Genomic DNA, 24,137 nt, shown 5'->3' on the forward strand with positions numbered 1-24,137 from the left:
GGGTGAGGAGGCTCCCGGCTTTGCTACCACTTGGCCATCCTGCCCGACACCCTGCATTTGTTTCCAGTGAACGGAGCTGTGAGGCTGAGGTGCCGCAGCTGACACGTGCTTCCATGTTTCCCGTAGTGGACCAGGAGCACCATTTCCAAGACAAATATTTATTCTATCGATTTCTGGATGACGAGCATGAGGATGCCCCTTTGCCTACTGAGGAAGAGAAGAAGGAGTGTGATGAGGAGCTCCAGGACACCATGCTTCTGCTGTCACAGATGGGCCCTGACGCCCACATGAGGATGATCCTCCGCAAACCGTGAGTGAGAACTCGTGGCTCACCCCTCCAGGTCCTGAGGCTGCCTAGTGCGTAGACATACCGCGGGGACAGACACAAGGCTGCTCTCAAAAGCCCTGGCCATCCCCCATGGAACAAAAGGGAGCAGCTGAAGGGTGCCACAGCAGTGCTTGTCTCTGTTATTTTAATTTTTGTGTTTGATCCGGATGGCTCTATTTTCCATTTGCATGAGACTTAAAGCTGTAGAGGTTGTCATTAGTTGGCTCGGGCTGTCAAAACCGAGTCCCCATATTAAATGACCTTTGGTCAATGACAAACAGAAACTGCTCTGTTTCTATGCCAGTCAGCAGTAGCACCTTTCTCCCTACTGCAACAGGACAGAGGTCATCAGGGCCATAGCCTTCACACCCCGGCCTACGTTCATTTGTTCCTTCACTCATTCAGCACATGCTCCTACCCTCCTCTGAGGCTTCTTGAAGCTCATTCTTCTGAGCACACCACAACTACATTACCCCTGTCAAGTCCCCCATTGAGCCACTGAGGCAGTCTCTCCCTTCTTTCTCAGCTGAACCCACCTTCAGGAGCAGGCCACCACCTGCAACTGAGGACTCTGAAATGTTTAATCACATCCACTCAGGAAGAATGTATTATTAAGCCCCTATTTGATGCAGGGCACTGCACTAATTGCTATGGGGCATATAAAGAAGCATACGCTGTGGTCCTGATCCTCAGGGAGACCTTTTCAGTAAGCGGTGACTTGGCACTTGCTTCTGAAACCACCACACAGGCTTGTATTTTTCGGCTGGAAATGAAGACGCCCTCTGCCCTGCAGCCAGCGTTGGCCAGCTATGGATGTCAGCTCTGAGTCATGTTTGGCTGACCTTGGTGTATTAGTCTCGAGAAGGGCATTGCATGTTGCATGTCCTGGGTGTCTGCTGGGTGCTTTCCAAGAGTGAGGTGTCCCTCAGGCCAGCCTTCCCAGAGGCTGCCCCTCAGACCAACCGGCAGTAGCCTCTCTGAAGGCACTTTAATTTCGTTTCCCCAGGATTCTTTCACTTGCCCTTACTCAGGGCTGTCCCCTTTGTCAAAACTCTCTCGTGGGGTCTGACTCTCCCACACCATGTGTTTCAAAGGCCTCCCTCATCCCAGCAGATACCATCGTCCTTAACTCTAGAACCATGCTCTTCACGTCTGGAAGCCTCAAATCCCTTTCTTCACACAAAAACATGAACAGGAAAATCCGAAACATCAAACAAAGCTAGAGCTTCACTGACAGAAGCAGGAGTGGGGTCCAGGATACCTGCCCAGCCAGTGTATGGTTTCTCTGCCCTGAAGGATCGTAGGACAGCGTGGCTGAGGGGGCCTGAGAGAATCCCTGGGGCCTGGGAAACTCAGATGAACACCACCATTTTAAGCCATGTTTTCTTTCTTGTCCCCTCTTGTCCCACTGTCCCTCCTGCATATTTCCCCATCATTTCCTGGGTCCATCCCCTTTTTGCTCTCCTCCTTGCTGCCACCTGCATCCAAACCAGCATATGCAGTGGTTCTGAATCAAGGTGGGACAGCCCCCTAAGGGCTGTTGTCAAAGCGCAGGAGAGGGCCAACTGCTAGCACTCATTGGGCAGTGGCTCGGACCAAGGGCTGCCAAACACACCGCAGTACCTAGGAACCCAACACAATAAGGAGCTGTCCTGAGAACAGTGCCCCTGTGGAGAAATATTGCAGTCAACTATGAGTTTCTCAAAGGCAAAGACAGATCTCATTTTACTGCATTTGTTCATTTATTGAGCACCTACATTCTTCTAGACACTATATTAGGTGCTAAGGCATTAAGGTAAGCATTGAACAAGAAGCCTTCTCCTCCTTGGAGTTTTCTGTGTAGCGCAGAGGATAAACCTTAAACAACTACTTATGCAAGCAATCATTTAATCACAGCTGCATCACATGCTACAGAGGAAGATGTAGTGTGTGTTAGCACAGCCTAATGTAAAGGAGGGTTTAACCTGGTGTGGAAGTTAGTAAGGCCATATCCCTACCTCTGTGCATTACACCACGTAAGCCATCAGTAAACCTTTACTGAGTGAGTGAATGAATGAATGGAAGTGTGAATACACAGTCCCAGCTAATGTTCCCTCAGCTCTTACTTGCTCCGAGGGAGGCAGAAATGCCATCTGATTCACAAATGTTTTTGAGCATCTACCAAAGAGATCAAAAGAAAAAAGTAATAAAATGGCTCCTGCCTTTGGGGAGTTTATAATTCCATGGGAGAGGAATTCCCGAATTAGATTAAGATCCAACAATCATCAGTTGAGTGCCTGCTGTATGCTAGGAACATTCATGCTAATTGTTTGATTTACCCTTCTTCACAAGAGACTTGAGAGCTTGTTTTCATGAGTCACCTTGGGAGAAATGGGAGTCACTGCTTGTGCTTCCTTTTATTTTCCATACACCATTGAATTGCATGATCCCTGGCAGCCCAGATTCTTCATAGAATATTACATTCCAAAGCTGACACTCTTCCATTCTATTGCTAGTTGTTAAAGTACAGGTTTTACAAATATTCTGAGATACATGATTTTGGATGGCCCTGGGATTTTCCCATCTTCGTAGGTTTTTCGAAACTTTGCAAACATTGGAATTGGGCTGGCACTTCAGGAACTCTTCAGTTTTCTTTCTGCCAGAATAACAGCTCCCGAGAGATGGGAAAGTGAAAAATAAGGAATCTAATTTTAGGAGACAGATATTCCAACTCTATGTGTACATACACACACACACTTTTTTTTTTTTTTTTTTTTTTTTGGATCTGCTAATAATCTTTGGAGCTACTACTTTATTTAAGTGGAAAGAAAACAAGCATAGCTGATCAAGAATTGCCAGTATCACTACTGTCCTTGAAGGGACCAAACGAGCACTTCACTCCTGGAAACTGAGGGCATGTTCAGAGGTCCTGGAAATGTTGACTTTTTACTGCCGAAAATGCTAAGTCATTAAGAAATGTGGAGGCATGAGATGCACTGGCTTCATACTGACCAGGGCAGGACCTCCCGACTTTTAAACTTAGCACAGCTGCATTTTATAATAGTCACCACTGCCAGAGAGGTTGCAGAACTCTGATAATTACTGGGAAAGAAATAACACAATATTCTTTGATGAGAAGATTACTTTGAGAATTTGATTGTATAATGAAGATGTTGCTTTGAAAGGTACTTCCTATTGTTCTGAATCGGAGACTTGCTAGCAAAAAAAAAAGTGTCACTTGTTTTGACAGGCTACTTAGAAAAATTCTCTGTTTATTACATTAACTGCAGCGTTTTAACTGTCAAACTATGAAAGAATGTTCTGTAGTTTAAAAAACAGAATAGAGCTTCAGGGGAAATTTTTTGGCACACTCTTGTTGCTATTGGTATTGAAAAAAAAAAACACATACATGCTGCATGTGAAATTAGCTTTTTATGTGGTGGCAGACAGAGTGACTCACAATGCCCGTCCTGGTTTCACAGGTGCAGACCTAGATGGCATTTGAGGGCAAGCACTACAGAAGATGACAGTTTGACGGTGCTGTTGTTGTAGTTCCCAGACAGGGCCATCAAACACAGAATGAGCTCTCAGAGCTTATACTGTTTTGATTTTGCTTTGTTTATAAATCTAAAAACAAGAGGTTGCCCTATAGCGAGTAGGTACAATGGGGACTCTTACCAGTAGAAACGTGCATTTTGGCATGCGTAACATGCGTAAAAGGATCTGGAGTGACTAGGTAAGCAAAGTATTGTAAACTTGAGGCCGGCTGTAGGTAAAAAAGAGGCTTCAGGGAGACAGGATGCTCTGCTGTAGAAGTCTTCAAACCACTCCTTCCAACTAAAGTGAGATATAGGCTCCAGTGTTCAGGACGGTCTATCAGAGACCAGCCTAAAGGTGGGAGGGCGATTAAGTAGATACTATTTCCCAAATCAAAATTTAGATCTGCAGTTCTGAAAAAGCATAACAGCCTAGAAGCCTAAGTAAGTTGAGAAAGAGGTAAGTCATTTGGGCCCGAGCAGAGAGAAATATATGTGTGTGTGTGTGTGTGTGTGTGTGTGTGTGTATAACATTAAGAGAATTGTTGGAAGTTGGGGAATCTTCCAACTGGGTCAGAAACACAGGAACTCGAGTTTGTTTATTTTATGTGATAAATTAATATTTCAGGTGCCCTTGGGATTTTTCCCATCTCCCCAGGTTTTTTGAAACTTTGTAAACATTGGAATTGGGCTGGCAGTTTCTTCTTTTGACTCTTTCTGCTGGAATAAGAGCTCCCAGAGATGGGAAAGTAAAAAGCAAGGAATCTAATTTTAGGAGACAGACATTCCAGCTCTACATGCACGTACACACATACCCCCGCCTCTTTTTTTTTTTTTTTTTTTTTTTTTTTTGATCTGCTAATAATCTTTGGAGCTACTACTTAATTTTACTTTAACAGAGAGAAAACAGGCTTAGTTAGTCAAGAACTGCCAGTATCATTGTTGTCTTGAAGAGACCATCTGAGCACCTTGCTCCTGAAAACTGAGAGCATGTTCGAAGGTCCTGGAAATGGGGTTTTTTTTGTTTGTTTGTTTGTTTACTGCCCATACTCTGCTAAGGCATTAAGAAATATGGAAATGTGAGATACATTGGCTTCATATCAAACATATGCTATAGGGCGTAAAGTTGAAAGGCAACAATTTAAGGTGGATTAAATGACATAAAGGCAAAATACTGTAGGGGAGAGGGGAGGGTATTGTTTATCCCTTAATTGGCTGCCTGCCCTAATGCAAGGCTGTCCTGCAGAGGCTGGGTGGAGACTACCCCCCTGCTATTCCATTCCACACACTTGATCTAGAGGGCGCGTGAGAGCCTGTGTATTGTGTCTTAATTAGCAGTGCCTGTTTTAGTAGGATCTTTATTTGTCTAAACTCTTTTCCAGGGTGTGGAATTTAAAATCCTGGTAATTATAGAGGGATTTGTTTCTTCAGGGGATTCCAGATTAGCAAGCCTAAAATTGGTGGTGGTTAGGGGGTTTTGATTTCTGCTCGGATGTGTCAAGAGAATGTCCACAGTTACGAAGTTCATCTCAAATGCTAATCAGATGAGAAGAAAAGCACGACCGAAAGAACCTAGGCTTCTAAAGTAAGACAGTCACTGTGAATCCATCCTTCACTGCATGGCGACCTTCGCCTTGGTCATTGCTTGAAAGATTTCAGCGTCACCAGTGAAAGCTTGTAGAATTTACCTGAATAAATGATTGCATTAAGTGGGTCATTTCTCTGCCTCTCCCCGTAAAAGCCATTTATTCTTATTCCTCATATCCACATGGCCAGAAACCAACCATTGGATTGCTACCTTTCTGATTCAGATTCAGGAGAGGGGAGGATGAACTTAGCAGCTCATCTACAGTTTAGGATTTATTATAAGATTGCCTCAAGGTTTTAATGACTTTTTATTGTTAAAGTCGATCTCTTTATTGGAGAAAATTTGGAAACCACTGACAAGAGTTAAAAAAGAAGAAATAACACCAGCAATCACGTCTCAGTTCATTACTGGTAACATTTCAGTGCCTATCCCACTGGTTATTTTTTAATTCCTAACTTTTTACACTTAATAACATATCATAGCATTCTCTCTTAAAGTTAAATATCCTTTAAGGGTGGAGCTTTTAAATAGTATATTCTCTGAATGGTTCTTTAGTGCATTCAGTTTGTGATCGTTGGCTGCTTAGGTTGTTTCTCGAGCCCTTTCTATTTTTCTTTTTCTTTTTTTTTTGAGACAGGTCTCACTCTGTCACCCAGGCTGGAGTGCAGTGGGGTGATCTCAGTTCACTGCAGTCTCCATCTCCTGAGCTCAAGTGGTCCTCCCATCTCAGCCTCCTAAGTAGCTGGGACTATAGGCGCATGCCACCATGCCTGGCTAATTTTTTAGTTTTTTGTAGAGACAAGGTTTCACTATATTGCCTAGGCTGGTCTTGAACTCCCAGATTCAAGCGATCCTCCCACCTTAGCCTCCCAAAGTGCTGGGATTATAGGCATGAGCCACTGGTCTCAGCACCTTTCTTCTTAAGAGCAGCAAAAAAATAATATTTTAATACTGTTCTTCCCAGAACAAAGGAAGAGCTCCTAGCCGGACAGGGGCACAGGCAGAAAGATGCTGGGAAAGTTTGTGCAGGGGACTGTAAATTGTTTCACATTGAGGAAGTGACCGGACAGGAGCACTAGGAGATACGGCTGGAGAGTTAGGCTGAGGTCAGTGGGGGCATCTGCCATGCCCTCGGTGTATGTTGGATATCTTATAGTCATTTGGGGCACCACTGAAGAGTTTTAGAGGGAGTTGTGGTGTGATCAGATTTGTAGTAGGTTGATTTCTCTGCTATCTCCAGAGAGTAGACTGGAGGGGTCAACTAAAGACAGAAAGCCAGATACTGAGTTTTATGAGGTTATATTTGTTGTAGTTTGAAATGATAGCCTTTGAGATACATGCATTTGACCCACCAGTCTTGTAAATAAAGTGAAAATGCTACTGAGCACAAGAGCTCTGGGTTCTATTCTTACCAGTTTACCATTATATCATCTAACATCTTCAGATTACAAGTCTCTTAAGGTATAAAAGGAGTTCAATAATACCTGCTTGCCCTCTCCCTACTTCACAATAGATTGGAAATGAAAACACAAGTGCCAACTAAATTTAATTATAGCCACCATTTATTGGGCATATGTGTGCTAGACACCGTGCTAAACAATTACCTAATTCCTTCAACAAAACTCTGAGGTAGTTACTTAATATTACTCCCATTTTATGGACAAGGAAACAGAGGCTTAGGCTGAGTCACTTGCCTTTGGTTATCCACAAAGCACTAGACTCAGGCTTCGACTCAGGTCTGCCCGACTCTTGAGCCTGTGCTCTTTACTGTGCCCTACCACCTGCCATGGTTCAAAGGGGCTTCAGAATGGACTCATGGGTTTATGCTTTGAGCATTGGAAAGGAAAGGTGTCATGGAAATTCAATTTAGAATAATTCTTACAAGGCTGGGTGCGACTTGTAAGAATTGTGACTCACGCCTATAATACTAACACTTTGGGAGGCTGAGGCACCCAGATCGCTTGAACCCAGGAGTTCAAGACCAGCCTGGGCAACATGGTGAAACCCCATCTCTACAAAAAATACAAAAATCAGCCAGGCGTAATGGTGCATTCCTGTAATCACAGCTCTCAGGAGGCTGAGGTGGGAGAATCACCTGAGCCTGGAAAGTGGAGGCTGCAGTGAGCCGTGATCATGTCACTGCTCTCCAGCCTCAGAAACAGAGCGAGACTCTGTCTCAAAAAAAAAAAAATAATAATAATGATTACAGACTAATCTAATTTCATTAAATTATTACCATATAGACCAGAATGGAGTGCACCATCTACTGTTGAAAAAAGTCCTCTAGCATGGCAGATTCCCAGGCGTGCTATTAATCCAAAATGGGCTAAGATGATGATGAAGATTATTCTTTCCTGAGAGAGTTACATGCTGCTAGAACCTATAATTCTTTTATTTTTATCTTATGTCCTGAGTTTTATTGTGTATTGTCAGGAGCAGAATCCAATGGGCCATATGGGTCTAAAGTTTTAAAATCCATTGTCAAACTGATTGCACAGAAATGAATTGCTTTATAGTTTTAATTGCCATATGATTAGGGTTGCCAGGTTAAATACATGATGCCCGGTTAAATTGGAATTTCAATGAATAACAATGTTCTGATATAAGTATATTTCATGCAGTATTTTTATTTGCCAAATCCAGCACCCAACTTATAATTAATCTGCCTCTCTTCACAGCTCCTTTGAAGAGTTGCTGGAAAATTTAGTCTAAAGATCACATAAAAAATACTGAAAACCCACAGCTCTGGAAAGAGTCAACTCACTCCACAGTAACCCTCTGGCCAGAACCACAAACAAAACTTAATCACTAATATTTGAATACTACTATATAGTTTATATAGTGATCTCACATCCCTCCCCTCTTTGAATCACTAAAAAGCTCCGTGAATTAAGTATGGCCCATGATAATCCACTATGTCCTGACAAAGAAATTGAGCTTAGTCAATACCAAGTGCCTTTCTCAACGTCACACAGCAGTATATGTGGCTGAACTAAGAATTGATCTAAATCTTACTCCAAGTCCAATTTTATTTCTTCCTTTTTTCTTTCATTGACAATATTATTTCCTCTCTACTAGGTTGCCTCAAGTGTGTCCTCACTAGTGAATTTACTGAACAAGCAGTGAAATAGCTACAAAATATGGATCATCTATGTCCCTGATTAATTAAGAATTGACATTTTGCAAGGAAAAAGTAACAATGCATTCATATAACACCTTCTCAAAAAACATTTGCATTTTCCATCTCACATATATATTTCATCCTCAAAGGCAAGCGGTTATACTGTCTGACTCCATCCAAATTTATTTGTTCTTCTCAACTTGCTGCTTAGGTGTTTTAAAGGAAAATATTTGTACTTGTACCTTTTAAAAGGTTTAATGTTAAACTCCTTGAGTGTCCTTGTAGTAAACACTTTTGCTGGAAGAATGTTGGGCATATTCAGTTTCTAAACATGATCAAACCACATTGTCCTAAAAACACTTAGCCCTCAGAAGCCATGAATTATGGAACCCTTACCCCATGCCCTGACAGTGATGACTTCATTTCTTACAAATATTCATAAAGCTTTTGCTCATTATTGTAGTTGTAGACTGTATTCATTTCTAACTTCACAAAGCAGGAAAGGATCCCTGTGTACACAAGCTCTGCTATTAGGACTAGAAAAGGAACTTAAAATGTCCTTTTTGGGGTTAAAGATAAGGTGTGAGGGTGGTGGCATGGCAGGGAGCTGAGCAATCGGAGCTGGGTAGGACACTTTAAATGTGCAGTCACCAGGTTCCTGGAATGTCTCATTGACACTTAAGAAGCAGGGGTCCTGAGAGGTGAGGCAAAGAAAAAACATGCTTTGCTGGTTTTGCTAGACAAAGGAAGTGCAAAACTGCACTAAACTTTCCTTTAAGATAAGTGGAAGAAGTGAGAAATTAAGAAGATCTTAGCAGTGTTGGAAAATGGTCCAAGCTTGAGAAAGGACTTAAAAGTCAGAGAATCAGGTGGATTGAGATGAAGCGTTGCATCAAAAATAAAGCACCCCCCCACACACACACACACAAAAGAGCATTTAAAAAAAAAAAAAAAAAACCTTGAAGCTTGACCATGGCTTATGTAGATACTTATAACATTGATTTCTCCGGGTGTTTTTCCGCTTGTACCAAGGTCTGCTAGGCGACAGGTCTAGAGGACTGGGTTATTTGCTTTCTTACCTGCATGTTTTACCATGGGCCATGCCAATGTGCTGCTTGGTGGCTGGATGAATCCCTCATTTTATCCACGTTCCAATAACTGAGGAGCTCTGTCTCTGACCTTGATAAATTCCTTGATAAGACTGTATTTACCAGCAGCTTCCAATATCACCTGAGCCCTCCCATCCTTTAATGTATAAACTGCTTCCCTATCCATCCCCATTTATTATCTTGTCTGTAACTAGACATTGCTGCCAGAATGCATCCCCTGCAGAAACTAGGCCTTTCCACAGCGGGATCCGACAAATCCACATCAATGTGGCACCACGCAGATTTGTAAAGAAGCAGGGATGCCTAATATCTCTCCCTGTGACATCTGGAGAAGGACAAGTAAAGACCAGGTACATTCACCGGCTGCCACTCAGAGCAGCCAGAGAGTCAATTCACTTCCCCAGCCTTGCAGGTTACTCTTATGAAGGTGCATGGGAGTTCTCTCCTCCTGCTCGGGCAGTGTTCCCTTTACTCTTGAAAGCCAAATTGCCTTCAGTCCTTGGGACCCTTTCATTACTGTTTGAACAGTCTGGGGGCTGATTTGCAGGATCTCTTCTCCATTTTTTTCCCCTGTCACCCCCGTAAAGACCAAAGCAGGAAAGGTGCTTAATGCCAGTTTGCCAAGAGAAACCCGCTTTTAAAATGCGACTTTGTTCCGTGATTGTGGTGGGGAGCGCTCAGTTTTAGATGTGATCGGGTGCTCTTTGAGGGGTGGGGTGGATCGGGGGAGAACCTTTGTCTGATGTGAGAGTAGAGAGGTGAGCCTTTTCTGAGACACTAGATGGCACAGCAGCTCCGAGCTGGCGGCCTCCGAGAGGCTGGGCTGGTTTCTGTTACTGCCGCCGCGAACACTGAGACTCCCTTGGGGTGGGAGGGGCTCCATTTTGATGCACTTTGGTGGGCACAGGTTGACCAGACTGACTTTTGCTCCACCTGGCCTCCTCCCTGGGACTCACCTCAACTTTCAATCTTAATGACATGTTGAGGCCCCTGAGGGACAGTGTCCTGGCTCACAGCAAATCTCTCATGAGTGCTTTTGTTGCTTTGCTAGCTGTGAATGTACTCATTTTTTAAAGTAAGTCTCTTCACACCTGGCAGTCCTGACTCCTCTCACCTCATTAAAACATTGGTTGTAAACAGGACCAAAAAGTTCTTCGCTGCCTGGGTGGATTGCCAAATGATAGTCGCTTGCCCTGTGATTATTGTGACCACCTCAGACCACAGGGTTGGGGTTTTGTTCTTGTCGTGTTTCTCTTTTTTTCTTTGCAGCCTGAATGTTGTTTAGGATTCAAAAACTAAACCGTTTTTAGGCTTAGTTCCCTCTAGTCTCGAACAGCTGCCGTGGACCTCTCTGAGGCATCCAGGGAGTCCCCATGGAAGCCTCTCTTACTCTGCGTGGGTTATGGGTGAATGAAAGACCAGGAGGTAAAGCAGGCTGCCCATGTGGGCTTCTGTGCAGATGAGGTGGTCGCACCCCCACAGAGCTTCCCCTGGAAGTGCTGGAGGCTGGCCTTGCAGGGAGGCAGGTTTCCTGGCAGGCTTCACTTTGGGAGAGGTACCTGGGGAGCAGGCAGGCTCACACCATCCCCTTCCCTCTCACTAGTTGCCAAAATAGCAAGGATTTCCTGGGAACAGAGCCCTTCCCTGCTCTTCCTGGGAGAGCTGCCTCCTTTTCCTACTGTGTTACCTGGAAGAGCCTGGGGTTTTCACACCCTCTCTTCTGCTTCTTCCAGGCTCCAGTGCTCACCCTCAGTCCTCCTGGGGCATTTGTTTTACAGAGCAGGTCTCAAGGTCTTGCCTGGCAGTAAATCTGCCCCTGTCCACTACTGAGTGTGATGGGCGTGGGAGGGTAGGGGCCTGACCAAGTTGTGGGGCCCTTTGATCAACTCCTGTGACACCACCCTCTCCTGCCCTCTGGGCTGATTGGCGCACAGCTGTCTCATCAGTGATGCTGTGTTACTCCTGTGATGGTTTTCTTCCATGAGGGTTGAGCTGCGGCTGCTTCCAGTCTTGTTTCTCAGACATTCTTTTCTCATTTGCTCTCTATTATCCAGGGATTCCTCAAACTTTCTGGTCTGCTGATAGTTCATCGTTTGTGGTGGTGGTGTTGCTCATGTGTTTTCCAATGTCATTTTGCATGTTAAAATATCTTTTCTGCCAAACCTTTAGCATAGCAGACAAAAATCTGGCTAAAATGAAGAGATTAGCAAGGTGCTGCTTTTTGGTCTTGAATGGTACTTCCGTTTAAAGCCCCACTAATCTCAACATAGGTACTGAGTACCTTTAGCTGGTCTAAGATGGGAATTTGTTTTTCACAAACAGGATAAATCTATAATCCTAAGAAAAAATAGACCTTTTTTATTATTTTACAGAATTTGGAGTAAGAGGTGAGGTCCATCATTTTCACATCTCCTCCCTCTATTAATAATTATAGTTAATTAATAATTAACTATTTGCCATGAAATAAATGTGCCCTGTATCAAAAGTGAGTTGTGCCATGGATACCTTGCCTTACTTAACCTCAGTGGGAAGGACAAGAAAGCATAAGGACACATCTCCCTCAGGCCACAAAAGAACTGCTCCATAGCACCACTGCCATCTCCCTTGAGCAGACCCTAAATTCAGCATGAATCGTGAGAACTCATGTGTCCATTCATCCGATGAGCCATATTAAACACCCACCCTGATAACAAGACCACCCTACATTTGTACTATATTTTCAGTATATACAAAGCTTCATGTCTATTATTACCTCATTTGACCTTTATGACAATCCCATGTGTTAGTCCCATTTTACAGATGCAGAAACAAGTCATCAGATCAGTTGGGCAACTAGGAAGTTTGTGATTTAGATCTCAAATTCAGTGTCTGCTTCCAATCTAGTACCTTTGCACTACCAGATACTGCTTCTCTTGAGAACAGTCTAGAGTATGGATATTTAAGCAAATAACATTCATGACAGTATGTTGTAATTACCATAGCAGTAAGACCACGTGCCACGGAGGAATAAATGTTAGAGAGTGGCCTAGCATGGTGGCTGATGCCTGTAATCCCAGCACTTTGGGAAGCTGAGGTGGGTGGATCACCTGAGGTCAGAAGTTGAGAGACCAGCCTGGCCAACAAGGTGAAACCCCGTCTCTACCAAAAAATACAAAAATTAGCCAGATGTGGTGGCATGTGCCTGTACTCCCAGCTACTCAGGAGGCTGAGGCAGGAGAATCCTTAAACCCGGGAGGCAGAGCTTGCAGTGAGCCAAGATCATGCCACTGCACTCCAGCCTGGGCAACAAAGGTTAGGGAGCCAGTTTCACTTAGGAAAGATGACACTGAGCTGGGCTTGAGGCAGAACAAAAGTATTTTAAGCGAAGAGAGGAGCACGCAAATAGTCCCGCAGGCATGAGTAAGCTTAGTGTGTTCGAGAAATGGAGAGATGCCTGGGATAGCTGGAGAGAGAGTGTAGCTATCAGGGAAGATGTGAAGAGAGGGGAGATAGATGAGTCTGGAGAAGGAAGTTAAGATCTGATTTCCAGGAGCCTTGTGTGATGAAGAGGGAGCACTTCTAGATAGATTAAGCTGGTGGTCTTTGTGAGTTATCTAGGAAGAGATGGCCAGGAAACCCTTGGAACTCAGGAAAGAGGGCTGTTTGGAGAACAAGATTTAGGTCTTGTCATTATCTAGATGGAAATTGAGGGTTTTTCCTAGGGAGAGAAGGTAGAACAAAGCCTTGGGGGCTGAACACAATACAAGGGATGTACAAAAGAACAACAAACCAAAAAGACATTGACAAGAAATGTTCAGTAAAGCACGAAGGGATCCAAGCGGGAGGAGTGTGGGGAGAGGAGAGAGCTTCAGGCATGCTCAGTGGTGGAGGGCAGCGGTTAAAGTGAGCATGATTCATCTTTCTCTCTCGTTTTCTACAGTTTGTGCAGGTCCTAAGACTAGCTATCATGGCTAAAAGGGCAGCCTTGAACCATGATGTCAAATTTTTATTGAGGGTCTGACAGTTCTTCATCCTGTTTCAAATCTCGGATGCAGTATTATTAATATGTTGAGATTTGTAGATCCAACAGGCATCATTATGTATGTGTGTGTAGGGGTGGGGTCTCACTCTGTTGCCCAGGCTGGTCTCAAACTGACCTGAAGTGATCCTCCTGCCTCGGTCCCCCAAAGTGCTGGGACTACAGGTGTGTTCCAGCACACCTAGGCAGGACAGCATTTTTAAAAAAGAAATCCATAAAAGTTAAGTAATACAGATCTCATGTTTATATTATATAAACACTTTTCCTAACCTCATAGAGATCTGCTCCCAAAATTACAACTTTGAATATGTCCAGATTTTAGGGCAGAATTCTAAGCCTTTCTTTTCCCAGATGATCTTTTCTCCTCTCACCGTAACAGCCCACCCCATGGAGGTGCGAATGAGACTTGGTGACTGCTTTCTCTTTTAGCCAAGCTTCTAGGAGGGTTCCGTGTTATTTGCCACTGATGTCAAGTAGCAAGAACAGCAGGGCTGCTCCTTGTGCTGAAGATCCATAATCCTATTATGCCTACCTTGAGACTTTCGCATTAGCTGCCTCTATAGTAGTAGATGGATGAAGGTGACTCGATTGACTTTTAAATCCCCAAGGTTCCCACTTTCAAAATCCCCATGTCCAAGTCAAGTAGTAGATGAGGCCTCTGGCAGAGAAGGCCTGGCTCCTTTGGAGTCCCTGTGGCCACAGCTTTTCTTCAGTGTCTTTATGGGTCCCATACTTTCTGGTTTCCACCACCAGCACGAGATTGGTGTGCAGTTGTGTCCCTCAGTGGTGACCCTTAGCAGGAGGTGAACCTGGCTAGCATCTCCCAGGTCATGGATTTAGTATCTGTCTTTATACAGTCAGGATTAGGAAGATAGTCCCTGTTGATTCTGGAAGAGAGCATTACAATATTCTTTTGTTCATGTTAAGGCTGTCCTTGGGAAGGTATCATGCAAAGTATGCCGAATTTTCTTCCTCCTAGTAGACTCCACTAAATCTGTTATCTTCCCCATGTTAGAATATGGTTGCAAAATTATTTAATCCAATTAACTATTTTAAGAGTGCTTATCTAATAATCAACTAAGTTTCAGATGTACTCTAGTAGACCAAATGTCATACTTTATTTGTAAGTTTGTTTAACTGCTTCTGCAAAGGTCTGAGTTTTGGATATCACTTTGCTGGGTTTTTTTTTCACTTACACAAATAAATATGTAGACACTTTTATGGTTGCTGCTTCGGTTAGCTCTCACATCTCTCTCAGAAAGATATTGTCCCCAGTTTTCATATCAGGCTAAGACTTTGATGTCACATGGCTCGTGAGTGGTTGCACTGATTTTATACTTGATTTTCAGACCCTAGATCCAGTGCTGTGTTCAGTACACCAATACTCCTCAAATTTATTTGACCAAGGAACACCTTACAAATGATAATGTAGTGATGGTACATCATCAGTAGCTCATCAAGGGTTTAATGTTTAATTAGTAGTAATTACAGTAATATTGAGTAATATCATAAATTGTTAAAATGTTAGGATAAAATGCACAAAATAGACCGATGATTATGTAATAGATAACATTCATAACTGCAGCAATTAGCTGAGAGTAAACACTGCCTATCCATCGATATATAGATTGTCTCTCAGTTGACTCCCTGGAACTCTCAGAATTAATAACCCATTAGTTTGTTTTCAAGTTTCAGAAACATATTAGTTAGGATTCTTTATTATGCAGAAAGCAACAAAAAATTCAAGTTACTGACCAGTTGTATCTCCTACCCATTAATATAACTAAACACTATGAATGATTTCAAAACAATTGTAGATACAAAAAATGATTAGGAATCTATTCCTAATCTTCCAATGCCAGTCTTCCAATGCCAAAAATGTCTACAACACCCCCATACCCCACACATGTCCTACATTCTAATAATTCAAGAAGAAGGAAGTGGTTTCAACTTTCACAGATTATATACTGAGGTCCTTAAATGCATGTTATTGGATACTAGTTTTATAATAAATTTTAGAATAAAAATGCTTTACATAACTGATTAACGTCTCATGGACAGTGGTGGTTTTGTAACAGAGTTTGGGAATGTGGACATATACCTCCCTTCTTGCCTTCTCTTACTAATCCCAGATGCTACCATTTGCCTTCTCTTCATCTCATGCCCTTATCTCCTCAGGGCTAGAAAAGAAAACGTTGAGCCTGCATACATCCTATGTTTGAGTCCTTCAGAAAAAACACATTATATAACCCCAAATAATAGTGACAGCAGCATTAATATTCTGCTAAGCTCAGATAGTACACAGGATCTCAAGGAATTTAGATCAGTTGTCAAGTTGATTACACCAATTGTTTCTAGTGGTGGTAAAAGACAAGTTTTGCCATAACTGATTAAGGTGGTATGTAAAGCAGTTTTTTAGCTCAATCATCTACAAAGTGAGAGGTGAGTTGGCTGACTACCATGTGAGTGGAGGTGCTCTTTCCTCTGAGATCAGAAGAGAAGGGATCCTGTGGACTTTGGCTTTCTCCCATATCCTTTCATCAAGGAACACATTTATTTCAAAAATCCCTTTAGGGGTTATACTGGTGCAGCCTCTCCCTCCGCCAATATCTTTTTATGCGGAAGAAATCCCTGAGCATGTTACTGATGCCTGAATCCGTTTCCATATTTGAAGCCCTAGTGATGCCCTTTTTCCGTTTTTTCTTTTTTTTTTTTTTTTTTTTTTTTTTTTAATCTTTGTAGACCTGGCCAGAGGACTGTGGATGACCTGGAGATTATCTATGAGGAGCTTCTTCATATTAAAGCCTTATCCCATCTTTCTACCACAGTAAGTTGTCTCTTAGTTTAGCATGGTTGAAGCACTTTGCAATAAATGCACTGTTAGGACAGAGGAGAGTATTACGGTGTTGTAGGGGGAAAGAATGTCTGATTTTCACCTCATAAATCACCTCTACTCTCTTATGAGATGCTGAGGAAGTTACACCCAAGAACAATCACTGAAAAGGAATCAAGTGTTGTCTCACTATTGGTAGTTGCCCATATGCCCTAAACCCCAGAGCAGCCTGATGTGAGTAGGGTTGGAACATGTGCTTCCTCCCTGTGAATGTGAATTTTGGAACCTGCACGCTCAGATAAAAGAGCCAGGCCTGGGAGGGACTCTGAATCCTGCCATGATATGCAGCCAGAGGGCGGAAAGAGGGAAATCTAGATGACCTGTCTTGGCTTATGGGGCCAGCTCCACCAGGGTTTGCTGCCTTCTTGAGAATGGAAGCAGAAAGTTCAAGAGAGCATCAGCTCAGATATATTAGTCAAAATAACACTACCCACTAATAAAAAATGACCCAGTGGCTGTATCTGATTCTGAACTTTTACCTGATTAGAGTATTTAGGAAACAGAAATTTTTGCCACTGAATAGGGATAGAAACACCTCCTCCCATAAGAATATGATTTGTAGGAAACATACATGTCCTACATGCTAATAAGTCAAGAAGAATGAAGTGGTTTCAACTTTCACAGAGTATGTACTGAGGTCCCTAAGAGATATCTAGATGCCTAGTTTATTTTCATTCCTAGCTCACTAAAAGTGATGTTCTGCTACCTCACAGTAGCAGTACCTGCCGGTCCCTGCTGTTGGGGATAAGTTCAGGTCTCTGTTGAGAGCAGTGAGGCATTTGCCATAGCTCTAAGCAAGAGGGCTTCAAGTCCCCTCTCCCCTTCAACTAGACAAACCTCCTTCACATGCCTCCCACCCCCAGCACCACTGAGGGTCTGGAGACTTGCTCACCTATGTGGACTACCCAGGGGAGTGGTCTGGCCCAGCCTTCCTCCTACCTACCACTGCCCTTGCCATCCTTACTCTCTCCACAGGGCATAGAGGTAGTGCCTGGGAGCCTCACCTGGGAAGCCCTCAAATACACAGTGCAGACAGCTGAGGCTCCATGAGCTCGTGATGTAGAGGGAAGTAAGGAAGGACCCCTTTCCCTACCTGTGCTCCAGGGACCCAGCATGCCCCTCATCCAACTTCCCTGGTCTCAGTGGAATTGAGGGGATTGTGGGTAGTCTTGTCTTCTACCTCAAACCCCAGATACCCAGGCATAGAAAAATCTCAAGTTACTGGGTTCTTAGAAAGATAGAGCCATGATTTGGGAATGTAATTTGGAATTTTTTTTTTTAATGTGAATTTTAGCTAGCTAGGAATAATTTGGAATTTTAACTAAGAATATAAATGTGTTCATTCATTTAGGCTTCATTATTCAACTTCGAGACAGAATTTTCCAACATGTTTGACATGACACATTATATGTAATGCAAACAAGAGTCACTAGTAGCAACAGAATCATATGATGTTGTACATGGTCTCCCCTTCTCCCCCACAGCCAAAGACAGGCAGGCAAGTCGGCTAGTTAATGCAGGTGGGACCATGTTTGAAACCGTCTCTAAGGAGGTTGCCTTGTATGAACTAGCTATAAGCTATTCTATAAAAAGAGCTACAAGCTTTAAAATCCTACCTAGCAGCAAATTGAATGGAAGTGATTTTTGATGAGAGCAGCAGCAGCAAGCGAGGTGAGAGATGACTGCATGGGAAGCCCCGGGACAGTTTGCATTGTGCCCCTAGAAAGAGCACAACCCTTTTCCACCCAGACCTGGAAATGTGGCCTTTGCATGTTTCTTCTCTTTTTCTTCTAGGTGAAACGAGAGTTAGCAGGTGTTCTCATTTTTGAGTCTCATGCCAAAGGAGGGACCGTGTGTAAGTGAAAGCTGTGCTGGAACCTTGCGCCTGGCCAGCACCCTTCGAGTACATGCCACGGGAAGCCAGGCTGCTAACGCTTCACTTCTTGACCCCGGGTCTGACTTGGTGACTTGGCAGGGTGTCCTGTGGCGCTTTCGTTTTTCTGGACCTGTGATTATTTCCAGCACATGCCGATTATTCTGAAGTATTGTGGTTTTCTAGTACCAGCAAGTGTTGTGGGTGCCAGCCTGAGTCTCACTGGCTCACTACCCTCCTGACTCACCAGTGTTTAGAGGGTGGGATGAAGTCACTGCCCTTCAGGAAGGGCCTGAGGCAGTACCTTTCCCAGTGACCGCATTCCGTTCATAGCTTTAGAAGAACTAATAGATCTCTTGAGGTTGCTAGTTAGAATGATGTTTAAACCCACCCTACTTTCTTTTTCTTCTCTCACTTCTACTTTAGGCTCCAAGCTGGAGAGAATTTCTTTGCTTCAAATATGTATACAGTGTTAATATATAGTATCTCACCAAAATCCAAGTTGTAGTTTAGTTCTGTGGTCATATTTGGAAGCAAGAAAAGGAAATTTGATGTGAATAGATGTGAACAATATTATATAAGCTGGCATTCCTTACTATTCCTACAGAAATCTGGCTCAAAAAAAAAGGGGGTTAGTGATCTACTAAGGTCAGGAAATGCCTCTCCAATCTCTCTTGCAGAGTCACAGGATACAGTAGCATGCTAATGTGTTCTCAGAAGTTCTGCAATAAGGAGATATTATCACCATGTTTAAACCGATACTTCCTGAGCCTAATGACATGTAGAACACTTTTTGCATGGACACCTGTTAACTCATTAGAGACATAGTTTAGAAAATCTTGTTCTTTCTTCAGGCTTCGTTATATGAGTCAAATAAGTAGGAAACATAAATTGTAAATGTGTTTTTTTTTTACTTTCAGTCATCAAAAGTGGTATTTCTGACATTGATATCTATTTAAGTAAGAATGTAACTTCTTCAAATGTTAAAGGCTTACTTTAATATTTTTATCTTAATGGTTGCTATTGATTTACTATTCTTTTTTATTTTCTTTTATTCGTTTCATTCAAACTTGCTAATTGCTTTCATTTTATTATGAAACAGTTATTTTAAACAAAAAATAGAGAATATTACAAATACCTTCTTAATCTTTGTCAGATACTAACATTATGCCATTTTTTTTCATATTTTCTTTTCTTTTCTTTTTTTTGAGATGGAGTCTTGCTCTGTCACCCAGGCTGGAGTGCAGTGGTGCAACCTTGGCTCACTGCAACCTCCACCTCCCCTCACTGCAACCTCCACCTCCCAGGTTCAAGCAATTCTCCTGCCTCAGCCTCCCAAGTAGCTGGGATTACAGGCGTGTGCCACCATGCCCAGCTAATTTTTTTTTTTTTTTTTTTTTTTGTATTCTTAGTAGAGGTGGGGTTTTACCTCATTGGCCAGGCTGGTCTCAAATTCCTGAGTTCAAGTGATCTGCCTGCTGTGGCCTCCCAAAGTGCTGGATTACAGGCATAAGCCACTGCACCCGGCCTTTTTTCATATTTTCTAAAGAATTAAATATACACGCTGGATGCAGTGGCTCATGCCTGTAATCCCAACACTTTGGGAGGCCGAGGCAGGTGGATTGCTTGAGCCCAGGAGTTCGAGACCAGCCTGGGCAACATGGCAAAACCCTATCTGTAAAAATTAGCCAGGTGGATTGGTGCACCCCTACAGTCCCAGCTACTCAGGAGGCTGAGGTGGAAGGATCTCTTAAGCCCAGGAGGTCAAGGCTGCAGTGAGCCATGATCACGCCACTGCACTCCAGCCTGGGTGACAGAGCAAGACCCTGTCTCAAAAAATAAAAAATAATTGTACAACTACACTTGAAGACCCTTTGTACCCTCATTTATCCCATTCTCATCTTTCCTACCCGAAGGTAACTCCTACCCTGAGTGTAGTGATGATCATTCCAACCATTTTTTAAAAAATACAGGCAGTCCTCTACATCTGTGTGTTCCACATTTATGAATTCAACCCACTGAAGATCAAAAATATTCCAAAAAAAGAAAGTGGATGGTTGTGTCTCTACTGAACATGTACAGACATTTTTCTTGTTTTCATTCCCTAAATAATACAGTATAACAACTATTTACATAGCATGTACATAGTATTAAGTATTATAAGTAATCTAGAAATGACTTAAAGTATACAAGAGGCTGTGTGTAGATTATATGCAAATGCACCACTTTATATCAGGGACTTGGGCATCTGTGGATTCTGATATCCTTGGGAGGTCCCGGCACCAATTCCCCATGGATACCAAGGCACCAGCGTGTGTAGGCATGTATCTATAAACAATATGTCGTGCTGATTTGCATGTTTTTAAGCGTCACATTACTTGTCAGATTACTTTTTAGAGCCATTTTTCTATGGGGTAAGTTTTAATGAATTGTGGGAGAAGTGTGTATGGCTTTAAGAAACGGATTGCTGATAAATTGATATCTACTAAAACCTATCTTTTGGGGCATAGCAAGGAATGCAGTGTTTCTCTTTCTTTTATATTCTGTAGAAAAGGAGATAATATGCCACCTGAACAAGTTAGTATTTGCCAGTGATGTTTCTCGTTTTTTACGTATGCGTTATTCTGGGGACTTAAAGTGATGATTTGATAAGCTGTAATTTATATTGATGTGCTTCTATTCTTATCATAAGTCTTTTCATCTTTTTGTGTCTAGTGTTTAACCAGGGGGAAGAAGGTACCTCCTGGTACATTATTCTAAAAGGATCAGTGAATGTAGTCATTTATGGCAAGGTATATATATCTTTTTCTTTTTGAAACCTTATTACGCTCCATTTACTAGTGTGGCTCTAAGTATTAGCAATGTAGTGCCACAATTAAATTTGCAACACCATTGTTCCTAGATGTAGAAAAGACATTATTGCATCTTTAATCATAAATTATCTCAGTTATTATACTTAAAGTAGTATTGTACTTTCTAGGGTTTGTCTCCTAATGGATTATAGTGTGTACATTTGAGCCACAGACCATATTACTCAATGAAAGAAAAGTGAACATCATAATTTAATTATGTAATCCTCTTTGGCATTCCTAGGTACAGCCCATTTATCTACAGTGTTTTAGGGGCCAGGGTCTTGTGGCAGGAGGCGGTGGGTGTTTGTGTTTGCTCTGTTTCAGGGATCCTCTTCATCTGTGTGCTCTACTCTCTCCAGGGTGTGGTCTGCACCCTGCACGAAGGAGATGACTTTGGCAAGTTAGCACTAGTGAATGATGCCCCACGAGCTGCCTCTATCGTCTTACGAGAAGATAATTGCCATTTCTTAAGAGTAGACAAGGAGGATTTCAACCGGATCCTGAGGGTGAGTCCAAAGCAAAGTGTGGCTGAGAGACATCCCATTTTTTCTTTAACTAAATAAGCAAAGCTTTGAGCATAGTCTTAATTGAGTAGTCCTGTGATGAATGAGTGCTCTAGGCACAAAAGGCCTTTGTTACAAACCTGGTTATATTTAATGTGTTGGTATGCATTCTGGGATCCAGAGGTTATATTCCAGTAAAACTGCAAATGCAGGATGCTATGCTGGACCCAGTCCCTCTATGCATCCCTGCACTGGTCCATGAGAATTGACAATAAATAGGAATTGCCTTGGCAAAATGTCAGTCTGAGAAGTTTCTCTCTGACATCTTGGGCATCCTTCTTTGCATCCTTCCCATCCCACTCTCCAACACAGTGGCAGCTCCCTCTGCTCCTTATTTTTCTCTTTCCTAGACCTTCCTAGTTTCCACCTCTTTCTCCTCCCAAATCTGAGCCTGTCTCATATCATCATACGTTCTCTTGATTTATTGAGTGATTCCATTTTACTGGGAATTAACATCCATCACAGTTACTCCAACCGAGCATTTTCATTTTCAGGGTCTCTATCTCAGTTGTTACAAACTAAAGGAATTACTAACATTGGCAGGCAGGTGAATAACAGGGGTGGTACAGGGAACTGTGCAATTGCACTTAAAAGTTGACTCTGCAGATGAGCCCACTCTAAGCTTATTAAGGAATTTGTGAATGTGGATGATGTTTAGAAGAATAGTCTCTGGTCTCTCCCCAGGATGAGGTCCCTTGCCCATGGGAGGGATGACCCAGCTTTGGCTGGTAGAGGCCTGATCATGGACTTTTAGGTTTTAGGGATGGTGACGATGTCCCACTACCCCTGGCTTCTCAGGTGGCCTGTGGTCCTTCCCACCCTAGCTTGAGTTCACTTGGGAGGCTGTTCTTTCTCGGGTCACACTGCCCTCTTTCTTTCACTGCTGACCCACAGAGCAGAGTCCCTTCTATCCCTCTTGCAGCCTTAGCATCTCTAGCTCCTCCTCAAGTCCTAAATGTAACTTTTGTGCTTTGGGGTGTATTGCCATTACTTAATGATGATTTACAATGTCATGCTCCTGTCCTTGTGTGTGGACGTCGATCCCTACATGGTCTTAAGCATTTGCCTTTGGTGGCAAAATTTCTAACAACTAAGTTTCTTTTAGGAATGCACAGTCTTAATGCAAAAAAAAAAAAAAAAGGGCTAAAATGTATACCCTTGAATGATATATTAAAAAAATACCAGATGTAATTTGAGTTGGTTCTTATCTGATCTCTTTTTAAATGGGGGCCAAATGTTGAAGAAAAGCATGTTAAAATTTTTAAACTAACTATTTACAATGATATTGAAATTTAAAGGTAAGCTGTACTAACTCCTTCAAGTTTACACACGAGGAGTTTACATTCAGCCAAAACATTCTTTGAAAGAATCAGATTAGGACCATTATCATTGATGTAATTTAATCAATGGTAAATCACTTAAAATAACCAAAAAGAGTTTTTTAACACATTTCAAATGGATTTTTCTTAAAAAAATAAAATAAAATAAAATAGTCTTTTGATTAGAGAGAAGAGGTGCCCCACTCCTAAGGAAACTAAATACGCTTAGAAGAAAAAGAACTTTGCTGAAGCTGCTTGCTATTTACCACATATTTTTATAACTAATAAATGCCTTTGCTCCCCACCTTCCTGCTCTACTTCCTTCTCCCAAAGGGTTCTCAGAGCATAACCACACTATGCTTTATTCTACTCTTTTTCTGAAGCTGGGGTAAAAGCAGTCTTAAAAACACATGCCTCAAACCTCATCTGGTCCTCTCTCTGACCGTTCCAGCCCTTGACTTTGAAAATGACTTAATTTGTAGACGCAACAATTAGCATGACAAGCACCAAATGAGTTTCTGAAGCATTTGAAATTTTTTTCATTGTCTGAGTAAGCGGCAGCATCTGTATGTGGTGTAATTTGTATTTGCAGGACGTGGAGGCGAATACAGTCAGACTTAAAGAACATGACCAAGATGTCTTGGTGCTGGAGAAGGTCCCAGCAGGGAACAGAGCTTCTAATCAAGGAAACTCACAGCCTCAGCAAAAGTATGTTTGCATCCAACACTGTAATTGCCAGACTATGATTAACCTTTTCACATGGTATCATCATTTCTACAATAGCATGTTCTCCTTTTTTGTGGAAGATGGCAGTGTATGTGACTTTTTTCCTCTCTATTGACTAATCACACATCTTGTGGAGTATAATGTATCCATTTCTGGCACAGCATTGAGCCGGGTGCTGCCTACAGTAATTCGGGAGAGAATATTCCTTTACTCTAAAAACCACTCTTTGTAT

General features: G+C 42.5%; 1 protein-coding gene across 22 annotated transcripts in view; it reads left to right on the forward strand.

The window, feature by feature from the left end:
- Positions 1–24,137, forward strand: part of RAPGEF4 (Rap guanine nucleotide exchange factor 4) — a 312,185-nt gene that overhangs the window by 226,173 nt on the left and 61,875 nt on the right. For 20 of the 22 annotated variants that reach the window (XR_004229213.1, XR_004229214.1, XR_004229215.1 and 17 more), the window contains 6 exons: positions 127–310; positions 16,422–16,506; positions 18,367–18,427; positions 21,161–21,237; positions 21,657–21,803; positions 23,772–23,887. Coding sequence is in view for 19 of the 22 variants with exons in the window: in XM_031936487.1 (XP_031792347.1) it covers positions 127–310; positions 16,422–16,506; positions 18,367–18,427; positions 21,161–21,237; positions 21,657–21,803; positions 23,772–23,887 (670 nt within the window). In the remaining 3 variants the exon portion in view is untranslated. Of the gene's footprint in view, positions 1–126; positions 311–5,225; positions 5,558–16,421; positions 16,507–18,366; positions 18,428–21,160; positions 21,238–21,656; positions 21,804–23,771; positions 23,888–24,137 lie in introns of those variants that run through there. The other 2 variants (XM_031936498.1, XM_031936499.1) reach the window with 1 other exon arrangement.

Source organism: Piliocolobus tephrosceles, chromosome 11, assembly GCF_002776525.5.
Source record: "Piliocolobus tephrosceles isolate RC106 chromosome 11, ASM277652v3, whole genome shotgun sequence".
NCBI lineage: Eukaryota > Metazoa > Chordata > Mammalia > Primates > Cercopithecidae > Piliocolobus > Piliocolobus tephrosceles.